General features: G+C 45.9%; 1 protein-coding gene across 9 annotated transcripts in view; it reads left to right on the top strand.

Moving 5' to 3' along the window:
• tamalin (trafficking regulator and scaffold protein tamalin) overlaps positions 1-25,023 on the top strand; it is a 101,966-nt gene that overhangs the window by 12,430 nt on the left and 64,513 nt on the right. For 7 of the 9 annotated variants that reach the window (XR_010971228.1, XR_010971231.1, XR_010971227.1 and 4 more), the window contains exons 2-7: positions 3,879-3,928; positions 4,557-4,611; positions 4,998-5,100; positions 9,663-9,756; positions 11,081-11,147; positions 13,015-13,081. Coding sequence is in view for 4 of the 9 variants with exons in the window: in XM_068024519.1 (XP_067880620.1) it covers positions 3,879-3,928; positions 4,557-4,611; positions 4,998-5,100; positions 9,663-9,756; positions 11,081-11,147; positions 13,015-13,081 (436 nt within the window). In the remaining 5 variants the exon portion in view is untranslated. Of the gene's footprint in view, positions 1-3,878; positions 3,929-4,556; positions 4,612-4,997; positions 5,101-9,662; positions 9,757-11,080; positions 11,148-13,014; positions 13,082-15,932; positions 18,250-25,023 lie in introns of those variants that run through there. The other 2 variants (XM_068024518.1, XM_068024516.1) reach the window with 2 other exon arrangements.

Here is a 25,023-nt window from a genome sequence, read left to right as displayed (position 1 = left end):
GCATATGGTGAGCGAATAGCTGAAAAGTCTGTGCTGAATTAAAACAGCCATCTTCTTTGCTTTAAGAACACTGCTGGGTACAATCGTGTGCCAGACAAGCCCGTCTGCACTGAGTTAACTGGCCTCAACTGGGGCTGCAGTAGGAAGTGCTATAATCGGTCAAGGCAGCCGTGGGCTAGGGAGAGGAAATATATCAGCCATGATTCCCACTCTGGATTGCTATCGTCTGGTGTTGGCTGATATTTGTCTTAATGTCTCGGGCAACAGCCATGCAAGTGGAGTGACCTCAGTTTGATGGGCACAGCAGATACAATATACACAGTGGAATTGGTGCCATGTATATGCTGCCAGGCATATACAGGGAGCTATCTTCAGATGTCTCCATGTTTGAATAATCTTCATTGTCTCGGCTTCCACATGGTTAACTGTTACTTTGACAAGGGCACCATTGGGAAGCTCATGAAATTTGTTCAACTTGTTTGTACAGGTGCCACATTTATGTTTCTCCAGCTGTTGGTACCCATGCTTGGTGCCAGCTGGACAAACTACTTTTAGCTAATCACTCGCTGACACAACATTGGCATTGCTTTGCTATTGTGGGCATAGAACGTAGATTGTTGGAAATGTCCTGTCTCATTGAGGCAAAAAACACTGATGGGAAATACACTGGCCTGGCAGTGACTGGCGACTGACTCGTTCCCTCATAACTCAGCAGATACCAAGTCTTGGCGAGGCATTGATTCACATTTCTGAGCATGTGATGTCAGCTCAGTGCCCTTTCTTAACAGTGTGCTGACAAAGGAAAACGGTGTTGCCAAGTCTCAATATGCAGATGATCGATGAACATTGTGTGTGGATCTTGAATTTTTTTTTTGCTTGTTAAATCTCAGCAAGGAAGTAAACACAAGTTTGGCCAAGGCAGAAAGGCCTGGTCTCAAACATACTGTATTTGGAAGCAGCATTTGTTGATCTTTATGGGCTGGACTGAGACTTGTCAATGCCGTTCAAGTCATAATCATTATCAAGTTAGTTTGCATTTCATTTGCAGTCTATCACTAATAAATCCAACTGGGAATTCAGCAGAAACTTCTTTATCCAGAAAGTAATCAGAATGTGGAACTTGCTACCACTTGGAATAGTTGAGGTCAATAAGTTATTTAAAGCAAAGCTAATTAAACATGGAGAAAAGAATAGAAGGAAACGCTATAGAGTGAGATGATGTAGGGATGGGAGGAAATTCATGTGGAGCATAAACACTGGCATAGACCAGTTAGGCTGAATGGCCTGTTTCTGTGCTGCACATTCTTTGTAATTTCATGCTGGCATCAGTTATCTGCTCTCTTTTCCCCCTGAAGGTGTTGCCATGTGCTGGGATATGATGCCAAAAGTGCCAATTGCGCTTGTCAAACTGACCATCTTCCAACGTGGAAACCCAGATAACGGTTGCCATTGGGTCATTCAAATATGGCGTACCTTCTGGCAGGGGAGCGCAGGGTGATTGGTCAAGATCCAGATCCCGGGTTGATCTTGTTTTCACTCTGCCCAACTCAGAAGAACTGGGTCAATTCTGACCCCTGAACTGTCAACTTCGACCTGAGGTTAACTAATTTAGCACAGTCCAGGTCTGTACTGCTGAGTAACATAACCATATGGTGCCTGTGTCAAGTGAGCCACTGGGGAGCTTGTAAAACTCATTGAAGGCAGAGATTTGAGCCCAAGTATCAGTCACGGCTGAATTGAAACACCAGCCCCTCCAAGCGCCAAAGCAGCCTCCAACCAATGGAGTGCCCAGACCACATCCACAGTATCAGTCAAGACTGTTAACAAAATAATTGCATTCCTTAAAACAAATACAATGACTGTATATAATGTCACTTCAGCCAGCAATCAGGAACACGTACAGGAAATGCATTGAGTTGACGAAAAAGCTGAAGAATTTCGTGTGAAAAGATAAGATCTGATTTGGGAGCCTTAAAGGCATAGCCATTGCCTTTGATGTATTAACCCCATGTATTAACCTCCAGAATTGCCCTGGCGCCTCCAGGAATTCAAGGTTGATTTCCTGGGCACAGCTTCCAGCAACTCTGGAGAAAAATCATAGGAAGAAATTGGAAGCAAACACAACAAAGCATCTTAGAGGAGCTTTATAACTACAATGGAAAAAATGAGTGAGCAATTCGCTATTGTCCATTTTGCACAGCTGCTGGGATGGATTTGGCACCCCAGTGGTCTTGGGATGACTTTCGCGACAAACTTTAAATACATCCATCTGAAATCCCTCCCTGCACTACTTCAGAAAAAGCATTGCTCGATCTAAAATGAACAGGTTAAGACCAGGGGAAGGGAATATAGATAGAAGGGAACAGTTGGATAACAAGGAGAGGAACTTCAGATAGACATGTTTGGTGTTGGTGCCATTTACTTTGAACACCTTTGTTTATTAGTTACATAAATATTCGAGATGCGGAAAGAAAGGCTGTTTGAGCATCAAGAATCACTCAATTGGGTAACAAGGTGCAGGATTTTCCCCGCGGGCTTTGGAACCCCGCCGTCTGGCTCAAATGGGGGTCAGAAGCCCACACTTCATGGGGATCAGTCACCTAGCAGTGACTTTCCACGACTTGGCCACCAGGCAGCTACAGTATTCCTTGATGTCTCTGGGGACCAGGAGGCAGACTGGAAAATTCCAGTTGGCTTCCGACAATAGGTCTTAATAGGCCTTTAATGAGGTCAGTTGGCTACCTGCCTCCCCATCTTGCCTCTGGGGAAAATGGCCCGGGGCGGAATTAAACCAGGGAACAAACACATCAGCTGGTGGCACAAATTTACATGCCTGCCTGCTGGTGTGTCTGCCCCCATGGGGGTGGGGGGGAGGCGTAAAAATTCAGCCCAAGGAGTTTGTTCTATCTCCAATTGATCCGGGAAGGTGGGGCACCATGAGGATGGACATGTCAGGTGACCAATGGCAGGAGCATGGGCTGGGGTGGGAAGGTCATGTGGTGATATCGTCAGGGAAATGTCCAACCAGCATTGCCAACCCTATCCCTATGGTGTGGTTAAAGGGATGGTTGCGGCTTCCTCATGTCCAGCAGGTTTACGCAGGTAGCCGTTGGGCCATGTAGAGCAAGAAGGTCTTAGTTTTAATCCCTGGCGCATGCTACCTCATCTAACTCTATCAGCATACACTTCTTGTGCATTCTCCGGGTAAGAGCGCAGGGGATGTGGGAGTAATCCGTAGAAGTTTATTTAATCTGAGGTGAGGGATGGAATCAATATTTGAGTGAAACCCTAAATACAGAATTTAATATTGGAGTAAACAACAAACCAGTGACAACCCAAGCAATGGAAGCAAGCACAACAAAGCACCTTAGAGGAGCTTATAACTTTAATGGAAAAGATGATCAGGCAGGGTGTAAAATAAGTGGGCAATTCGCTATTGCCCATTTCACACTGCTGCTGGGATGAATTTGACACCCCAGTGGTCCTGGGATGACATTGTGGGATGACTTTCACTACGAACCTTAAATACATCCATCTGAAATCCCTCCCTGCACTACTTCAGAAAAAGCATTGCTCGATCTAAAATAAGCGGGTTAAGGACAGGGGAAGGGAATATAGATGGAAGGGAACAGGCAGATAACAAGGAGAGGAACTTCAGATAGACGTGTTGGCACGCTGGCATATCCTGTAGAATAATTTCAGCTCTTTTTATCACTAACCTACTCTTGCTGTCTTCACACAGAGGCCCCAGTTCATTCACTTTGCATTAAGGCTAGGCATGGCATTTCTCATACTAATTGTACTCCATCCAGTAACGGCTTGAGAATCCTGATGCACCTTTTTATTTTGAAATCTAATTGCCCGTCCTTTTTTTGCAGAGGTCGCTAATGAAATGGAAAACACTGACAGACTCTCCTGAGCACGAAAGGTAAGGTGCACCCTCATGTATTAAGAATGGCTACTCGGGCCTCACGGGAATGGTGCTTGACACCCATGGGATCGTCCTCTGCACCTGAGTCAATGCCTTCGGGGCTGGAGGTGGCGGGGTGGTGAAGGCACTTGGAGAGGGAAAAAGATAGCTACTAAGCAGAAGTGAGGAGATGGTGGCGTAGTGGTAATGTCACTGAGCTAGTAATCCAGATAATGCAGAGGGTTCAAATCCCACCATGGCAGCTGGTGGAATTTAAATTCAATTCATCAGTAAATTCAATAATTTAAAAAAATCTGGAATTGAAAGCTAGTCTCAGTATTGGTGCCATGCAGCTGTCATTGATTGTTGTAAAAAACCCATCTGGTTCACTAATGTCCCTTGAGGGAAGGAAATCTGCCATCCTTACCTGGTCTGGCCTACATGTGACTTCAGACCCACAGCAATGTGGTTGACTCTTTACTGCCCTCTGAAATGGCCTAGCAAGCCACTCCGTCGTCAAGAGCAATTCAGGATGGACAACAAATGCTGGCCTTGCCAGCGATGCCCACATCCCATGAAAGAATTTTTAAAAACACCTTCAGTATCTCTAGTAAATGGTATTCATTTTCTGCTTGTTTGCCTTAAGGCGGATTATTATCTTAGAAAAGCAAGATGGTGAAGCCTTCGGATTTGAAATTCAGGTATGATTTATTTTACTTTCCCCGTCTTGCCTGCCCCTTATTTAGATCCTTTTCGCGTTCACTGAGGAGAGCAGGTGAATTAATTGAACCGTCTGCTGTGCAGTTCCTGGAGCCAATGCTGCTCTTTGCTATCTTGATGAAGAGCCAATGGCTGTTACTGTTGTGAGACAGCCGCATGTTGTCCACCCTCCACCGCCCCCAATCCCACCCCGCCCCGCTCCCTCTTCTCCCTCACCACCTCTCGTGGACCATTATGCCCCTGTCCATGCTCCCAGAACTGAACAATTGAACCCCAAGCCAGCTCCATCAAGTTTTTGCATGTCTATCTGCTGATTCCCTGTACTTTTATTCAGAGGCGTGTTTTTGTTTCTCTGCGCTGCTTGCAGACATATGGCCTACATCATCGAGACGAAAACGCAATGGAAATGTGCACCTTTGTGTGTAGGGTCCGGGAAAACACTCCAGCCCAACTAGGAGGACTGAGACAAGGTAACTAACAGGCATTGGTGCACTTGTGAATCTGCCTTGCTGTGTCTGCATAACTAGCATTTCTAACCTCTCTTTTGTATCATAAATATCACTATCTTTCTTCTCGGTGGTGAGCATGGTGTCTCTGGGAGGATTAAATGCGCTGCTGCATTTCCCTCTCTGGAGGAAGGCAGTCGAAAGGCTTACCTTCGACTCTGGGAGCCAGCACATGACCTGGGATCCTCCTGGCTACATCTGGGGAATTGTAGGACAATGTGATTAAAAATACGTTAATTGAAACCTCCGAAGTTTTTGTTTTCGTGTAAGACCGCCGCCGAGATTTTTTTTTAAAATGGTCGGCTTTATAAATCAGTGGTTTGGCCTCAGTTAGAGAATTGTGTCCAATTCCAGGCACTGCACTTTAAGAAGGATGTCAAAGCCCTGGAGAGGGTGCAGAGTAGGTAGACGAGAATGGCTCCAGGGATGAGGGAATTCAGTTCTGTGCAGAGAATAGAGAAGCTGGGATTGTTCTCCTTCAAGCAGTGAAGGCTCCATGAAGATTTAATAGAGACCTTCAAAATTATGCGGAGTTTTGATAGAGTAGATAGGGAGAAACTGTTTCCACTAGCAGGATGGTTGGCAACCAGAGGGCACAGATATAAGCTAATTGGCAGAAGAGCCAGAGGGGAGTTGAGAATATTTTTTACGCAATGAGTTATGATGACCTGGGCACAACCTGAAAGGATGGTGGAAGCAGGTTCAGTATAACTTCCAGAAGAGAATTGGATATACACTTAAAAAGGAGCAATTTGCCTGGCTGTGGGGAAAGAGGTGGGGAATGTGACCAATGCTCTTTCAAAGTGCTGGCACAAGCACGATGGGCCAGATGGCCTCCTTATGTGCTGTATGATTCTCAGGGGCCATAAACTTAGGATTTGTGTGAGAAGGAAGTTTGTTTTCACACTGAGAGATATTAGGATGTGGTATGTTTTACCACAAATCACTTTCAAAGCCAAGTCAATGGTAACATTTAAAAGGCGATTTGATAACGGGCAAGGGCCAAAATACTGTGGATGCTGGAAATCTGACATAAAAACAGGAAACGCTGGAAATACTCAGCAGGTCAGGCAGCATCTGTAGCGAGAGAAACAGAGTTAACGTTTCAGGTCTGTGACCTTTCATCAGCACTGGGCCATACTTGGTAAGAAAGAATTTACACTTGTACCCCAATTCGCTTGTCATAATGTAGGGAAGAACAGCAGCCAATTTGCACACAGCAAGATCCCACAACCAGGAATGAGATCAATTACCTTTTTTTTAGTGATGTTGGTTGAAGGATAAACATTGGCTGGGACACCAGTGAGAACTCCTCTCCTCTTCAAAATAGTGGCCGTGGGATCTTTTGCACCCACTAGAAAGGGCAAAGGTTTAAAGTCTTCTTCGACAGATGGAGCCTCTGACAGTGCAGCACTTCATCAGTATGGCACTAGGGGTGTCAAATAAAAACAAGAAACGCTGGAAATACTCAGCAGGTCGGGCAGCATCTGTGGCGAGAGAAGCAGAGTTGACGTTTCAGGTCAGTGACCTTTCATCAGAACTGGCAAATATTAGAAATGTAAAAGCTTATAAGCAAGTAAAGTGGGGGTGGGGCAAGAGATAACAAAGGAGAAGGTGTAGACAGGACAAGGTCACAGAATAGCTGACCAGAAGGTCAAAGAGCAAAGATACGTTAATGGTGTGCTGAACGACAAAGCATTAGTACAGAAAGAGTGTTAATGGACTGAAAATTGAACAGCCGTAAGTACAAGCATGATAAAAGCAGTGGGTAAGTAAACTGAACAAACTAGGGCGGCGCAGTGGTTAGCACCGCAGCCTCACAGCTCCAGGGACCCGGGTTCGATTCCAGGTACTGCCTGTGTGGAGTTTGCAAGTTCTCCCTGTGTCTGTGTGGGTTTTCTCCGGGTGCTCCGGTTTCCTCCCACAGCCAAAAGACTTGCAGGTTGGTAGGTAAATTGGCCATTATAAATTGCCCCTAGTATAGATAGGTGGTAGGGAAATATAGGGACAGGTGGGGATGTGGTAGGGATATGGGATTAGTGTAGGATTAGTATAAATGGGTGGTTGATGGTCGGCACAGACTCGGTGGGCCGAAGGGCCTGTTTCAGTGCTGTATCTCTAAACTAAAAAAAAAACTAAACTAGGGGTGTCAACCTAGCAGAAGACTGTGGTGTGGAACGTGAAGCCACGACTTTGAGTCAGAAGTGACAGCATGACCAATGTGCCAAGGCCAACCCCATAAAGTCAACTCTTGAAGAGAAATATCATAGGGTATAGGGGAAGAGCAGGAAAACAGCAGATAGCTCCAGTGTAGAGCTAGCACCTGCACATTGGGCCAAATGGCGTCACTCAGCGTTGAAATCTCTGTGATTCCATAATAAAAGGGCATCTTGCGGTGGTATAAAAACAGAAAGTGCTTGAAACCCCTGAACAAGTCCGCCAGCATCTGAAAGAGGAAGATAGATTTGATGCTTCGGGTGGGTAGCCTTCATCAGAACAGGGCCATGAATTTGGATGAATGATCTCCATGGGAGATATTGAGCTGTCGCCGTTGCCCAGGGATACCACAGTTGGACCTCAATACCCCTTAGCTAGAGTTGATAAAAATCATGGAACAGTAACCCAGCTTGAGTCAGCACCTTCAGGAGAGGAGAGCAAAAATCAGAGGGGGTGGGCGAGTGGTGGTGAGAGCGAAATAGAAATTGTCAGAATTCACAAGCTTAAAATCTGTTATTAATAAAGCTTCCACTCAGTAGAAACCCAACCATCACAGACTGAAGGTACGTCATGACAAGGGCCAGTGATCAAGATCTCTGCAAATGAAGTTAACCAGATAACTAACAAGCGTCTCAAATGGTTTCTAGGTCAAGTGAGATTATCAACCCACTGCTGGCCCTGACATTTGTTAGTTACTACAGAAGATCACTGGTTCAAGCCCCAGTCCAGACACTAAGCACGTAATCTAGATTGACACTTCAGCATGGTAGTGAGGCAATGCCGCATTGCTGGAAGTGGTGGATGGCTTTTGGACGAGATGTTAAACAGAGGCTCCCATCTGCCTGTTTCTGATGTTCGTGCGGACCGTGTAAAAAATCCTGCGGCACGTTTTGAGAAGAGCACAGGAGTTCTCCTGGTGCTCTAGCCAACGTTCATTCCTTAGCCGACACCACCAAAAACAGATGTTTATTGGTATTGTTTGTTGCTGTGGGATCTTGCTGTGCACAAGACTGCTGTGTTTGCATAAACTACAGCAGTGACTACACTTCAAATTCATTGGCTGGGGGATGTTTCTAAGGCATAAGGTGCTATATAGATGCATGTCTGGTAAGGGTTGCTATTCCCAGCCTATGGAAATGCCTATTTTATTAACCCATCTGAGTTTTGGGGCTTCACTCTCTGTAGTTTCACAGTTCTATCTATAAATTTCAGCCTGTTCCACCACTCTATTGAGTCATGGCTGATCTGTACCTCAACTCCATTCACCCATGTTTGCTCCATATCCCGAGATAGCCTTACCCAACAAAAGTTCCATTGATCTCAGTCTTTAAGTTTTCAATTGACCGTCTCCACATTTTTCAATTCACGTATTCGAATGAAAGAGTGTTGCCCTATCACTGGCGCCATCTCTCGGGTGGGATATTAAAGATCCCACGGCACTATTCACAGAAGAGCAGGGAATTCTCCCCGATGTCCCGGCCAACCTTTACCCCTCAAGCAACACTAGACGCATTATCTGGTCATTAATCGCGTGGTTGTTTGTGGGATCTTGCTGTGTGCAATTTGGCTGCTGCGATTCCTACAGTAAAACAGTGACTGCACTTCAGAATAGTACTTAATTGGCTGTAAAGCGCATTGGATTGTCCTGAGTTCGTCAAAGGGCGTTCCAGAAATGCAAGCCTTGCTTTTACACCTGACACACAGTTGTGTTGCATTTTACAGTAGGAGTCATTGGATAGTGATTCTCTTCTGCCCAGGAGGCTAGGGGGGCCATAATCAAAGGTGCTAAGATGCTTGAAGATGCTCATTGTTGCTAAGGTAGGTTTCCATGTCAACCCTTAAGGGCTAATCTTCATACCTGGGCCTAAACAATGGGTGTTGGCAGGCTAATTTGACCATCACAGCCAAACTGTATCCTGTCCTCATCCAGCATTCATCCATATGCACTTTCCATAGTGGTTTTGTCTGTTCTGCCTCCCACACTGACAGTACTGCAAGACTGAGGGCTGCACTTGGGATCTTGCTGGTTTCTGTGAGTTGATTTTACATCTAGCAATTGAACTTACCGACTAAGCCCAATACCGTCACTCTTAGCACCTTTGATTGCGGCCCACAGCCTCTTTAACTGCACCACACTTTAAGTGACTTCCTTTTGATGTATTTTCCATTTCTTGTGCAGATTTCCTGTCTTGATAGAAAGTGTTTCACCTGTCGTGTTGCTGCCAACCAAATGGCGTTTCTTTTCGAGCGGGTGGCAGTTACCAATTGTGGTTACCGTGAGACTCAAAAGAGCTGTGCTTTCTTTCCAGGTGACACAATTACCAGCATCAATGGGACAATCGTCGATGGATTCCGTCACCGAGATATTGTGGACCTTATCAAGTCATCGGGAAATTGCCTGAGGTAATCAAACGCAAGAAATAGTAACACGATGCGTGGGTTTCCTTTGTAGTTTTCCAAGAGCTGATTCGTGTCTAATAATATCTGCAATCATTTTCTGTCAGCTTGAACAATGGAAGTTGGAGGAAGGCCCAGTAACTCGAGGCCACAAAATGGAGTCATTTTGCTGCAATTGGTTCCTTATTCACAAAGTGTTTATTAATCAGTGTTAAAATGTAGTTTTTTTTTTAATTGTCTTCTCCCCCTCTTTTTTTTTCTTGAAGATGCTCATTGTTGCTAAGGTAGCTTTCCATGGCAACCCTTAAGGGCTAATCTTCATACCTGGGCCTAAACAATGGGTGTTGGCAGGTTAACTTGACCATCACAGCCAAGCTGTATCCTGTCCTCATCCAGCATTCATACATCTGCATTGATCAAAAGTGGAACCCTGGCTTTTTTCTCTTTTTTTTTTTTTCCCCCCTTAACTCGAGAGTTAGGAAAAGCTCTACTGTCACTCCAGCTGGGATCACTAGGAGCTTTCCTAGTCTGTGTGCCTCAGGGAAGGTGGTGACATAGTGGTAATGTCATTGAGCTAGTAATGCAGAGGCCCAGGCTAATGCCTGAAGTTTTTTTGGGGGTGGGATGGTCAAAGGTTCAAATCCCACCACAGCAGCTGATGGAATTTAACTTCAATTAATTAATAAAAATTTGAAATTGAGAACTAGTCTCAGCAATGGTACCATGAAACTATAATTGATTGTCCTTAAAAACCCATCTAGTTCACTGGTGTCCTTTTAGGGCAGGAAATCTGCCGTCCTTACCTGGTCTGGCCTACTTGTGACTCCAGACCCACAGCAATGTGGTTGACTTTTAACTGCCCTCTGAAATGGCTCAGCAAGCCACTCACTTGTCGAGGGCAATTCAGGATGGGCAGCAAATGCTGGCCTTGCCAGTGATGCCCACACCCTATGAAAGAATTCAAAAAAAAATAAACACGTTGGGGGTGGTGGATCTCCTCATTAAACTGCTGGGGAATCACATGACAGATTTCTTGTCATCAACTAGACCATTGGAGAGAGGGATGGACTGGGAGAGTGTTTCCCCCCCCCCCCCCCCCCCCCCCCGCCCCCCGGAGAGGGGGATGGATAGAGGGAATGTTGGAGATGTCAACCCAAGTTGTTCTGGTTGTAGAGCAGCATCAGCAGAGAACTGGGAGCAGCACGTTGTGATGGGGAAGACAGTGAACAATGATGTTGATTGAAAAGCTGCCAAAGAATAAGTAGATGTGAGGAGAAAGCTCGCATTTTGTAAAGTCTACAGTATTTAACTGCTGCATTCCCACTGACAGGCTGGAGACTGTATATGGAACCTCCATCAGGCGAGCGGAGTTGGAAACCAGACTGCAGTATCTGAAGGTAAGCTGCTTTTCAGGCTGCAGTCGTGCTTTGGGCAGTGGACCATTGTTGATTTACTGGGAACTATGAATCCAAAGGGCAAAATTAACAAACCTCAAACAGGATCTGAGGTTAGAACAAATTCTGTTCCCCTCTCACAGAAGACAGAGTCCTAGATAAAGTACTTCTGGTTCATCAATTGGCACCTTTTTTAAAAAAAAAAAGTGCTGAATTGAGATCTGTGGGATCGAGCATTGTAAAGATAAGTACAGATAAAGAAGATTGTATGCTGTGTGGAACAAGAAGGGCTAGGACGATGGTGATGTCACACCAACTGGTCAAGGGATAGAAGGTTAGATAGATGGTACAAAGTTTGGTTTGATTTCCCGTTGAGGTACAGGACATTGTTCCCCCGTGATCTTTGAAGTGTTTTGAGCTTATTGACTTTTTACTGCTGGGTCTCGCCTGTTCAGTGGCGCTCTCGAGTACAACATAAGCACCTAGGCTGCCATGCCGTCAACTGAAAAGCAGGCCTGCTTTCTTATCTTCCAATATCCCATCAGAACTACAAGCTTCTCCCGTGACCTACTCGCACTGAGGTGGTTCAGTGTGTTTGATACTTGGAGCATGACATGAAATAACGTCACAACAGGAGCATGTTGGTGCGTGGGACCAGTTCAGTGTCAAATTCCCGGGCATGCACACTGCATGCCAATGCGCCATGGCGCAGTGTTCTCAAGCCCACCTACTGAACTGGTCTCAAACTGGCTATCACCAAAACAAGGTAGCCGGAAGGGCACACGGAAATGGCTTCAGCATTGGCCTCCCTGACTTCAGGGCAGGATAGGATCCGTGATAGATCAGGATTGTCCATGGCCTAGGTTTGATGAGCTGAATGACCTCTTCTCATTCCGTGATCAAACAGGTTAATGTTTGAGGCATCAAACTTTTTAATTTTTTTATTTAGAGATGCAGCACTGAAACAGGCCCTTCGGCCCACCAAGTCTGTGCCGACCAACGACCAGCCATTTATACTAACCCTACAGTAATCCATATTCCCTACCACCTACCTACACTAGGGGCAATTTACAACAGCCAATTTACCTATCACCTGCAAGTCTTTGGCTGTGGGAGGAAACCGGAGCGCCCGGCGGAAACCCACGCGGTCACAGGGAGAACTTGCAACCTCCACACAGGCAGTACCCAGAATCGAACCTGGGTCCCTGGAGCTGTGAGGCTGCAGTGCTAACCACTGCGCCACTGTGCCGCCCAGTAAGTTCGCAGAACTGTTCTGACAAAGGTGTCAGCTGTGGCTCAGTTGGTAACACACTTGTCACTGAGTCAGAAGCTCGCACCCCAGCGACCTGAGCAGAAAAATCTAGGCTGACACACTAGTGCAGTACTGAGGGAGTGCTGCGCTATCAGAGGTGCCATCTTTTGGAAGAGATAAACCGAAGCCCTGTCTGCTCATTCAGGTGGATCGAAAAAAAATCCTTTGGCACTATTTTGAAGAAGAGCAGGGGAGTTCTCCTCCGTGTCCTGGCCGATATTTATCTCTCAATCAGCATCACAAAAACAGATTATTTGCTCATTATCACATTGCTGGTTGTGGGATCTTGCTGTGCGCTAATTGGGTGCTGTGTTTCCTACGTTACAGCAGTGACTACACTTCAAAAAGTACTTCATTGGCTGTAAAGCGCTTGGGACTTCCTGAGGTTGTGCAAGGTGTTAAATAAATGTAAATGTTTTTTTATGTTCTGTTGAAGGGCCTCCCTCATCCTACTCCCCCGCCCCCTGTTATACTGCCTGTTCTCTTCACCTCAATTCTGGCATTATCTGTATTTATCTTTTGATTTGTAGCAGGCTCATTGTTGTTGTTCATTTCCAGCAAACCCTGCAGGAGAAATGGGAAGAGTACAGGTCACTAATGGTACAGGAACAGAGACTAGTGCATGGTAAGTGACCTCCTTGCTTCGTTCTCAGTGGTGAGGTCCAGGCATAGGGAGGTGCGTTCTTCTGCTGACTATGTCAGGCATCCATAGTTCACGTGTTCTAGAACTAGTAGCTTAGACTTCCTGATCAGAGTGGTTTTAATCCGGTGTTAACCCAGGGATACAGCCAGCACTAAACAAACACTGGTGGTCAAATAAACAGTTATCAAGTGTAATCATTTTAAAAGCTCATAGTTTTGGCATTGGAGCTACTGTAAATGAGTCAGAGCCTGGGTTGTCCAGCCTGTGATTTCCACCCGCCCCCCCTGCCCCCGACCCCGCCAACTCCTCCCGAACTTATTCCGAGGTTTTGGATGGAGATGGGGACAATTTTGAACGGAAGTTATGATCATTGGATGTTCCTTCCCTTTTAATGAACGCACATGCAGGCTTCTTCACAGTAGTTGGGATGTACTGGTGCATGCATACAATCCTCGCTGCTTGTAGCGGGCGAGTTGGTGCCGACGCAATTTACCCGTCGTGCGCGGCGGCTGGTGCAACCGAGAAACTTTTTTCCAAAGCACGGAGGGAAGCTTCATCCAACGTCTCTGCACTTCCCTGCTCTGTCAAAATGCCCCCCTAATGATCCAGCAGCCTGCTTTGCTTCACCTGCACCATTGGAGGGCTGAAGGCGCAGCGGCATTTTAGCAAGGCGCGAACAGCTGCGTGAATGGCCCGCAAAAGTCGGCGCACTTAATCCGCTTTAATTGCCTTTGTCATTAATGCCTATGGTGATGGCATTTGCCCAATATAGGTGGCTGCCCACAATATGAAGAGACGGTATAAGTGCTGAAGGCAACATTGCACACAGCTCACTGAATACTAGAGTATAAACTAGCACGACGGGCCGAAGGGGCCTCCTTCAGAATCCCAGCAACTGTGTCTTCTTTCATTTCCCGCAAGAAGTTTGCATTTTCATTGATTTGCTCCCCTGCCTTCCCGAAGTCTCTGCCATTCACACCATTTTGTGCACGCTGCTTGTCCAAGTGATGACCATGTGTCGCCAGCGCAGAACTTCTCAGACTGATGGAATTCCGTTTTCACAACTTGTCGCGGTGGGATTTGAACTCCCTGCCCTCTGGGTTTGTTGATCTAGTGCCCCGAGCCAGTTAGCTCTTGTTAATCCTGCAACGCTGACCAGGATTGAACCTGGGGTCCCTCTCCGGTCGGCTGGACTCAGCTGCTCTGTGGATAAACTCACTGGGCTGTCAGAGGAGCCCAAGGGCGTGGTCAGGGAGTTCGGTGTCAGAATGCAGAGCTTACGCACATGACAGCTGAGATAAGTACGTTTCCCCCTGATTGTTCAGTGGAGCAAGCATTGAAAACTAATTTGTACAGGCCTGAAGATCGTAGGTTTCATCCCTAGTCTCTGCTGAATTGTTGAGGTTGGCAGCGGAGGCATTGCAACAGGCCTTGGCACCCTCGGGCAGGGGTGGTGGGGAGCCTGCACTATGCTGGAAAGTGCAAGCGGGTTAACATGATCAGGCTTGGCTGTTATGTCCTAGGAATGTAGGGCCACAGGAAATATTAGATGAAGAAAGACAAGGGTCCATTTAGCTCCTCTTTTACCATCCTGGGAGTCACATGATGCAACAATAATGGAATTGTTCAGTAATCAAAGCAATTAATCTCCATTAATTAATCTACAATGGACCCAGACATGACGTGAATAAAACCCCAGTGGGGGAGGCCATTGGGAACCATAAGTCGAAAGCCATCTGTTCCTCTCAATCCTGCTACACTCACCACACGTCATGTCTCCAAGTTACTCCTATTTCTGAAAGAAATTGATCTAATTTTCATTGGAATGAATTAATACACAGTCCTTCCATCATCTCCCGTCAGTCCCATAGGTTGACCTTTCGCTCATTGATATATTGTCTCCACAGATTAATGTTGAATTTGCCCCCCTTCAACTGAAGGCCTTGACCCCTGGTTCTATTGTTCTGGGCAAGGTAAAACAGCTGGTCATAACCCACATTGACTAGTGTCTGTCGAATCATTAAAAACAGCAATTATATGAACTCTTAACCTTCTCTCTTCCAGTGCGATCATGCCCAATTTATATAATCCCTCCATCCCCTCGATCATTCTGGTTGCTCTCTTCTGTATCCGCTCAATAGTTGCAACATCCTTTCTGTCCTGCGGCGATCAGATCTGCACGCAATACTCGAAGTGTGGTCACCCTAGTGATTTATAAAATAGCAGGATTACTTCACTATTTAGGCTTAATGTTGAGCTGTTTATACATCCCGACATCTGATTTGTTTACTCACTGCTGCCGAGCATTGTTGCAATAGCTTTAAATAAAGCCAGATAGTTTGCCAGTACTCACTGTTTTGGCTCACACATGATGAATGGGCACTGATATGTAGGTGGCACCAAAGGGCGGCCAGTGCCTATGGAATTGTGCCCTAGTACGAGGTCAAGGTCTGGCCTGGTCTCCCTGGCACCTACCTGCAGACCCACCAGAGTTTTAAGTTTCTAAATCCACTTTGTACCAAGCTCCTTTTTACGATACCCTTTACATGGATGCTCCATTATATCGGATGCCGGGAGAGCTTCATCCATAAGCAAGCTAGCCACACTTACTCGGCTGAAGTTGACTCCCTCATTCCAGTGGCAGAATTGTAGATGCAATAAAGAAACTGGGTCTACAAGCCTGCCACGAAGATAACGGAGCCCAATTTGGCTGTCTGAGTGGAAGGAGCTAGTGCAAGGATGCCAGTCTCCCGAAACTCAAATGCCAGCGTAAAAGTGGCGAGTCTTCTAGTCTGTAGCCCTCACCGCCTGGTGTTTTGTGCCCTCTTTCCAGGGATCGTGTCAAAAGATCCAAGTGTTTATGATGCTTTCGAATCGGTCAGAGCCAGCCTTTTTGGTCAAGGCCTTTCCCCCAGCCCTTCCGCTCAGAGGCAGACCCGCTCCAGTGGCAGGACCTGCAGCAGTGCCATGGAGGGCAATGACGAGCCCATTTATCAGACTTGTATCTTTGACCCCTTAGACGCGGGCAGTGAAGACAGCCACAGCACTCACAGCAACGAGGTGGTGCTCGCCAAGAAGGCGCTGACGAGGAGCGTGAGCGCCAAAGCTGGCCATAATGGAGTCGCTTCCTCTTCCTCCTCCTCCTGGGAGAAGTGCAACAACCAGAGTGCCTTTGGGACACTTCCAAGGAAGTCCAGGAGAAAAAGTTTGCGGAAGAGGCTGCTAAAGTATATCCCGGGACTCAATCGATCTGTGGAAGAGGAAGAAAGCCATTTGTAGGCAAAGTGCCAGTGCGTTTATTTATTGTGTTTCCTATTTTCAATGCGAAAGCGATACATTACAGCCACCAGAAGTATTACAGAGAAGGTACCAGAAGAGACGAGGTGACCAAACTACCTAGACTTAATGACTTTGGCCAGCAGGTGGTGAATGGGTTGCTCAGACTGGCCAAGGAGACAGTGGAGTTGGACAGTATTGTCAAATTCAAAAGTGAGCTGGACAGTTTCTGTGCTGAAAGAAGTTTCTGAAGGGTGTGAGAGTTAAGTGTAATAGTTTTTGACAATTTGGGATGAATCAGGTTCTGAACAACGGTTCTGTGCACTCTTGTGTTCCTATGTAAGAGATTACTTTCACTATTTTCTTTCAATTGTTTCCCTCCCCTCCCATCTGCTAAGGTGGCACAAGGGGAAAAAAATGTGCAGTGCTCTGCAGAAAGAGCCGGGGAGTGGGATTAATTGGATAACTCTACCAAAGAGCTGGCACAGGCATGATTGGCCGAATGGTCACCTTCTAGGCTGTATCATTCTGTGATTCAATCTCCGATAAAGGCACGGACTCACACCCGGGTAGGGCTCCGCAGCTGCCAGCAGGCCCTCTGGTACCTTGCCCGCCTGGCTATTCTTCAAGTGCGGCACTAGCCAATGCGTGTTGGCATGCCTTCCAGCTGCAGCTGGCACGGGTCCTGTTCTCACCCAACATCCACCTGCACGCGCGCACTCTCCAGTGACCGTTGGAGCACAGTGGTCAGGAGTAGGTACCTGAGCTCCCTTACTTCTCCCCTGCCCTAGAGGTCTGAGGCTAATTGTGTATTGCCCCCTCCCCAACCCATTAGCTGCCTTGGCTCAGATTGGCAAACTCAGCTCAGACCAGGGACCAAACTGGAGACCTTGTTGACCGGAAAGGCTCACACTACACACACACAGGGACATTCGCCCATTGAGCTAAATTCGCATTTCATTTCACTTGTTGCTGTCCGAGTTCGTTCTTTTTGCTGCAGTGCAAAATTTTGGTCCTTTTTTTATTTTCTGGACTCTGACCTTTTTGGTTGTTTCCATTGCAGCTCTCACACATTGTCAGGGGAGCTGTAAACAATTTGTCTCTTGGTTTCTGGCTGATGTCACTTCACTCTCAGTTCCGCATGAGGCTGTTCTGCTGTTGCTGCCTGAGATTACCTGCACGTAAGCTGTTTCTAGCCTTTCCTCTCCTGACAACCTTGCCCCCTTTTTGTTTCGCCATTGCCTGACGGTGCCACTTACCTCTCCCTCAATGAGAAAGGAATAACAAGAAGTTGCATCCTTACCAGCACCTTTTTAAGGTGGGGGAAATTTAAAGTCCCAAGACACTTCAAAGGGGGGGGGGCAAGTCAGGAATGGAGGCTGAGAAGGTGACATTAGATGTAGGCTCAGTCAAAGAGGTTTACTGTGAGGAGAGACTAGATGATGGGCTGTGATAACTGGGGGTGTGGAGGGGGGCAGTGGTGGAGGGGTTTGGACCCACTGCCTACCTGTTTTCAATAGGCTATAGCTTCACAAACATTTTGATTTGCTGGCTCCACCATTAAACCAACTTCTTGGTCCAACCACCAGTCTGAATTCCAGCCTTTCAGTACATTGTAAGTTGAGAAGCTTGACACCAAGGCAAGTTAAATGTGTTTCAAGCTGTTGTAAATTTAAAAGGGACTCCAAAGCTATTGCAAGGAATCAGACATATGTATTATAATCGACCTTCAGATCTGCTGTTGATATAAATCTGTGCAGCAAATCCTCCTGGCTTTTTGATAGCATGCGATCTGTTAGAGATCGAACACAGCTGTTTCCCAATTTTCATCTCTGATCTTTCTTTTCAAAACACTGGATTGATTTCCCCCCCCCCCCCCCCCCCCCCCCACTTTGTCTGCACTTTCTGGGCAATAGTCAACAGAGAGAAAATCACAAGGGTTCTATAATGGGTAGGTGACCCACACTGCCAGTTTACCACTTGGGCAGTGACGACAAAGAACTTCCTCCAGTGACTTATTGGGGGTCACCCAGTTGTTGACAAACCCCCCCCCCCCCGCAGTGCCTCCACCAAAGGGCCATTTTTCATGCACACCACTAGATGGTGATTGTCAGCCAGCTATTCAACTGCGGGAGCATCCCAGCCAGGCCCTTTTCATGTCTTCGATAGTCTGCCAAGAGATTTGCCTTGTCCAGGAGGGCTCGTTGGGAGCCCTGGCTGATTTTTCTCCTTTCTCGGGGGCACTGAGGCCAATTGCAGCAGTTCTAACTATTGCCATCCTGGTTGATATTGGCTCAATCAGCACCATGTGGAAAAGCTTCTCCACAACGAGTTTTTATCCCAAACACAGCCTTCTAGACAGAGAGAAAGAGAGAGTCTGCTGCACTTTGCTTGCAGACAAGTGCCTTCTGCACAGCATTAATCTATATTTAGTTTTGCCAATCGAGTTAGTTTTGGCTCAAACAACAGGTTTGATTTGGTGGGATTCCGAAAAGGTCGTGGATCCATTTCATTTGAGTAATACCCACTATAATGGGGAAGCAGGTAGAGACAGGGTAAGAGCTTGAGTATTGCGGGACAGAAAGGGTTAAAAGGAGCGGCAACTGAAGGGACCGGGTCACTGCCTCTATAAATAGGCTTTTACTGCATGTCTAAACTAATCGCTTCACAACAGAGCTGGTCTGTAAATAGCCCTGCAGTAGCGCCTTTATTCAGTGACCACAAAAGCTTACAGACACCGGTTGTATGAAAGAGAAATATATTGCTGACAGTACATGGTGTGAGAATTGTCGGCTTTCAGAGCAGAATCTTTCGCAACTTGAAACACAGTCAAGACAGGAAGTCTAGCAGAGGTGGTGAGGGAGGGGGAGTAGGAGGAGGATGCCAACATTGGACGCAACAGACTCAGAACAGTAAGCACTCAACAGAAAGGAGGCCTGGCTGTAACACCAAACAATACCTTAATTGCAGGACGTCTGCATCCTCATTTGGGTTGTAGCTAATCTGAAAGGTTAGGTTTCCACAATTATTGTGAATTTCTAGGGCCTGAAAGCCCTCTGACCAGTTGCCTTTGGCCATCTATGTGCTTCTCAACATTGACTGACAGTAGTCATAATACCTGGCAGTATCTGAGGAATTCAGTCAAGCGTTGGGCTAACTGAAAGGAAAAATCTCATAGTTTAAATTACGGGAACGTTGGGTATTAATGTTGACAATTTTTGTGACCTTTTGAGATTGGGCAGAAGACAGTCAAGTAGGCCAACAAAATCCACCTTTTTTGATAGGTCAAGACTACCTACCTGTCGTCGTCTTGCAAACGTTCAAACAAAATTCAATGGAATGTTTAGGAACCCAGAGTAACCTGTTATGGACAATGTCAAATAAGCCCAGTAGATGACTTAAATATTTGCATCATTCCCAAAGGTGTCAGCTGTGGCTCAGTCAGCAGCACTCTTTCCTCTGAGGCAAAAGGCTGTGAGGTTAAACCTCACTCCAGAGACTTCAGCATAAAATCTCGGCTGACACTCAGTGCCAGTACTTCGGGAATGCTGCACTATCTGAAGTGCTGTCTTTTAGACGAGGTCTAAACCAAGGTCCCGTCTGCCCTCCCTGGTGGACGTAAAGGATCCCATGGCCACTATTTTGAGAAAGAGCAGGGGAGTTCTCTCCAGTGTCCTGGTCAATATTTATCCCTCAACCAACATCACTAAATACAGATGATTTGTTAATTATCACATTGCTGTTTGTGGGAGCTTGCTGTGCACAAATTGGCCGCTGCGTTTCCTACATTCCAGCAGTAACCATTTCAAAAGTACTTAACTGGCTGTAGAGCCCTTTGGGATATCCTGAAGTCATGAAAGGCGCTATAGAAATGCAAGTTTTTCTTTTATTATTGGCTTAGCAAAATTTGGTCAGTAAGCACCAGTCCAGCCAGATGAAGCTGCTGAGACGAGTTTTGCGGACACACATTTGTCCAGTCTTTCTCTGCACTGGAGGATACAGCATTCCTCTGTGCCTTTTCATAGACTACAGGAGCAGTTCTGCACCAAAATCCAAAGCGGATCAAAAGCCTATTCTTTCCTTTTTGATTTATTCCAGGGATATTCCGAATGTTATACCCTGTTTATATTTATTCAACTCTATTAATGTCCTCAGTTAAAATGTGCAAAAGAAACCTTGTTTGGCACATTGTAAGGAAAATTGTGCATATTTTGAATGTGGGAAAAGCCGTTTGTTCTGAAAGATATGTAGTGGCAAGTCTCTCCTTCTCTCCTTTTGTTTATTCCCTCTTCTTTCTGTTTTCTTCACCTGTCTCATTCCCTTTGCCTCACTTGCTTTCACACTATCTTCTGAAGCATTAACTTCTTGGGAGACCATTACCACCTCCTCCTTGTGCTGGGTCTGAACGACTAAAAGTAGAGTAGTCACCAACAGCTAAACTTTGGTCTGAGGATGCTACCACATGTTTCTTAGACATAGTTACCTAATATTTACAACACAGAAAGAGGCCATTTGGCTCAGCTGGTCTGTGCCAGTGTTTATTTTCCATACAAGCCTTCTTACACTCAGCTTCACCTCGCCCTATCAGAATATCCTTCTATTCCCTTCTCTGTCATGTGCGGATCTAGCTTCCCCTTAAATGCGTCTATGCTATTCGCCTCAACCACTCCAAGGAGTTCCACATTCTGATTACTCTCTCGGTAAAGTGGGTTCTCCTGAATTTCTTATTGGATATATTGGTGACTATCTTAGATTCATGGCCCCTAGTCTTGAAGCATTTTCTGTACTATAATATAGTATAATGGTCGAATTTAAAAAGAATAGAACATGATTACAAGATTGAAACTCTCTTCCAAAATGTAGCTGTTCGTGCATTCATTATTTATCCAGTGTAAAGCTTGCACTATATTCAGCTTTGATTACAATTGGATGTCTTTAGTCAAAGATAGAAGCTGGTCACTGTTCAGTTTCAGAGAGGTACCTTTTTATTAATTCAAAAGTTGATAGATTTTTGTTGGATAAGGGATATGGAACCAAGGCAGGTAAATTTGAGTTAATATACAGATCAGTCATGATCTAATTGAATGGTGGAATAGGCTCGAGGGGTGGAATGACCTCCTCCTGCTCCTGAGTCATAGCTTTATAAATTCTTTGAATAATAAGGACACGGCTTCACCATACAGAGATGCACATTGAAATGGCAACTTAAAAATCACACTGCTTTTTTTAATATAATGCAAGTTTTATGCCATAGGAAGATAATCTTCAGCTAAATCACATTCAGATATTCAGTTCTGACATCTTGCTGGAGCAATGGGGTCTAAAGACAACATCCTTGCGCCTTATGGACCTAAAATGGGTGCAACAAATAACAATTTAACAGTGACGCCTGCAAGGTAGTTCGGGCCACTACTAAATTGGCCAGGGCCTTTTTTTTAGGTGGCTCTGACAGCCGCCTGAAATGAACACTGGAGCCTCACTTCAATATTACGCTCATTTCCGACTGGACGCCGAAATTTGTTTGCTGTGACCAGCTCTGGCTGACATTTCTGAGTCTTGAGCAGCCTAAGTCAGGCTCCTTAAAGGGACTGCTGGAGGCCGCTAGAAGGAAAAAGCCCCAAAACTTCCAACATGACTTCTTTTGTGGAGCTGGAAGGAGCAGGGGTGTTCCTCTTGGCTTCAGAAAACAACTGTGAGCCACTATCAACCTGTTCTCGCCCTCCCCACCATCATCTCATGACCTTCCCCCACCTCCCCACCCCCAGTCCAGACCAAAATTCTTAAAGGCCCGACAGGTGAGCTGTGTTGTGGCACCTAACTGGTGCCTGCAGCTCGCCTGATTTATTCTGATGGGGTCCAAGGTCAAATTTACTTTTGTCCTCTGACCTACCCATTCTGACATGCCATCACTGTGCACCTCTGGAATCACAGCCAGTTGTGGGCGCAACAGAATTTAGGCCCCAGTGTCACCAGCGACGGTGCATGGTGGTTAGACATAGAATGGTCGTTGGCTGTTTAGAGATTATGCTACAAATCCTTAAACAAGTTCATATCGGTTTCTTTTGCCTTCTATCTTGGTATCTGAGAAAGGAATTTAATACAAATATGTTAAGGGCTTGTTCAATAACTGAACAGCATGGTTTCTAGGCTTTAGTTAATAACTTGTCCAATCCAAAATAATTGTCCAGTTTATTTAAACATACCCTGAGTCACTATTGTCTTCATGCAAATAATTCTGTAATATTTTGTAAATATCCTTTTTCACTATGTCTAATGTTCTACTAATATTTATTTTAATATTGTATTTTGCTAAGGTTTATCTTGTGATAAGTTGTATGAAAATGTCATTAAAAGCCGTGAGTGTTCTCAAAGCAAAATTGTGGAGCTTTTTGTAAAGTGGACAATTTGACATTAAAAGTTTTGAAAAGTTGTGAGAACTGCTTGTCACCTTTTTGTAGCCAACAACAAAGGGGACTAAAGAGGAGGTCACTTGGTCTGGGACCTTGGAAGGGCTCACCGCAACATTTGCTAAATCTGCTTCAGTCATCATCGAGGTGACTCTCATCAGCGGGAAGCCGAATCTCCAAGGTCAAACCTTTAGCAATCTGTTCATTTCGTCAACCCTTTCCTGGTCTGCTGGACTGCAACGCATGGCCCTGAATTGGCGGCTTTTGGCTTCTAATTAGTCGCCCCAATTCCAGCTTGTTATTTTTGTGACCAAGCGTTAGTGTCAGGATTCTAATTGCAAGTGGCAGAGGTTGGAGCAGGCCCTGTACAAACTGGCGCGGCGGGAGCAATCCGGTATGCTTGTCGAGGGGCAGGTAGTACTCGGCTTAGAATTGGTACATTTGAGATGTGTAGGGCAAGTGGTGCATGAATTAGTACTGCCGTACGGACTGATGCAAGAACAGGCAGTACATGGAAGTAGTCTGGGGCAAGTAGTGCATGGGCTGGTAAGAGGCAGTTATTACATGGACTAGTAAAGGAGTTGGTTATATATGTAGCTTGGCATTGGGGTAAGAGAGAGCATAGCAGAGATAGATTCCACAACGCAAGTGGCTTCCATACAAGAGTATCAAACTAAAAATGCTCCACATAAGACTGGAGCATCTGTCCCGTTACATAGCATTTCAAATTCACATCTTTGAAAGTAATTTTTAAATAATTTGTTAAAAGCCAGAATTATTCTTCATTCGAAATGCCAATTTGTCGAGTAGTGATGACATCCCTGTAAGTCCTGGAAACCATGGCGTAAGGACTCCCCTTGAATGCGCTCAGACAAGGCAGAGTTTGAGACGCTATGATCAGGCTTAGTGCCCCTGGGCAGGGTGCGGGGCGGTGGAGGAGAGCGAGAAAGAGAAATTTCATTGGCCCATAATTTTCTGTCAAAAAATGGTGAAGCTCTTGGCGCTCACCGCTATTTATGCACAAAGCACGCAGAAACCTCACGCGAGGAGGAGACGCACAGTTAAATGTGGGTATCCAAAAGTTGCACCGAGTCCGAATTGCACCACTTCACCATTAGATTCATGAAAACGGTATCCCGCAGTTTGCCTCACCATTGAAAAGCAGTCAGTGGCAGGAAGTTGCTGTATTTGCAAGGTAGATACCAATTAAAGTCGCCACAGAAAGTTAAGTCTTGTCCATTTCGGGCTAAGAGCCTGTCTAATGACTTGATAAGTGTTAATCGCCGTCAGTCAACGTTCCCTCTAATTTCTTTGTGGAGTGCCCGGACGATTTATTTAAGTGCACGGCCCCTTTACATTTTATTGCGCCCACGCGGTAATTTAAAGGAGACGACTTGTGCACGGCCTGTGTGGAGACTTTCGGGTTACTGCGCAGCTTAAAGGGAATAGTACTGCCGGTCAACCTCTCTGGCACTGAAAGTGATCCATTGCAAGTGTGCAGTCTCATTCCTTCGGGTTTTAATTGTCTTTGGAGATTTTTCAATTCTTTTTTCTTTCTCTGTTACTCCAACCTTTCTTTCCCTCTCTGTCTGTACCTGGTTTGATATTGAATTCATCCATCCTCCTCCCTCCTTGCACTGTTAATTTCACAATCCTTCAATTTGATTGGTTAAGGAGATACACGGTTGCTTATTCTCTTCACTCAGGTCCAGGATGCCCTCTTTCCCCTTGCTGCAACACTATCAGCTCGCACTCAGCAACTTGCCATGCAAAAAAATTTAAAATCTAAATGTGCAAGGGCAAGTCTAACGAATGGAAGATGTCTTCAGATGCCCTGGGTTATGGCTTATTGAATTCCTCATATTTCTTTCTTATGGGGCAAAGAGTGTGATTTGAACTTTTTTGACTTTTGCCCCTCCCATCACAATATTTTCTGCCCCCTCCTCTCTGAAGGTGCTGCCTCTCAGGCTGGGGTCCAAACTCGACGGCACTGGCCACCTGCCAGTACCTTGGCCGAGTGACCGCTCTTTGTGAGCCAGAATAGTGAGTGGTGACAGACTATTCAACTGCAGCGGGTATCACAGCAGAGACCGATTCTGTTCTCAATCAATATGCAGACAGACCAGCTGTGGGAACTCTGGATGATATTTCACTCTCCCAGGGGTATGAAAGCCAATCATAACATCCCAAACACCAACTTGGCTTAACTAGGTACAGGCTAGGGATCAACCCTGGCAGTGC

The sequence above is a fragment of the Heterodontus francisci genome, chromosome X (genome assembly GCF_036365525.1).
Source record: "Heterodontus francisci isolate sHetFra1 chromosome X, sHetFra1.hap1, whole genome shotgun sequence".
NCBI lineage: Eukaryota > Metazoa > Chordata > Chondrichthyes > Heterodontiformes > Heterodontidae > Heterodontus > Heterodontus francisci.
Note: the sequence above shows the minus strand (reverse complement) of the source record. Positions and strands in the feature narration are given on the sequence as shown.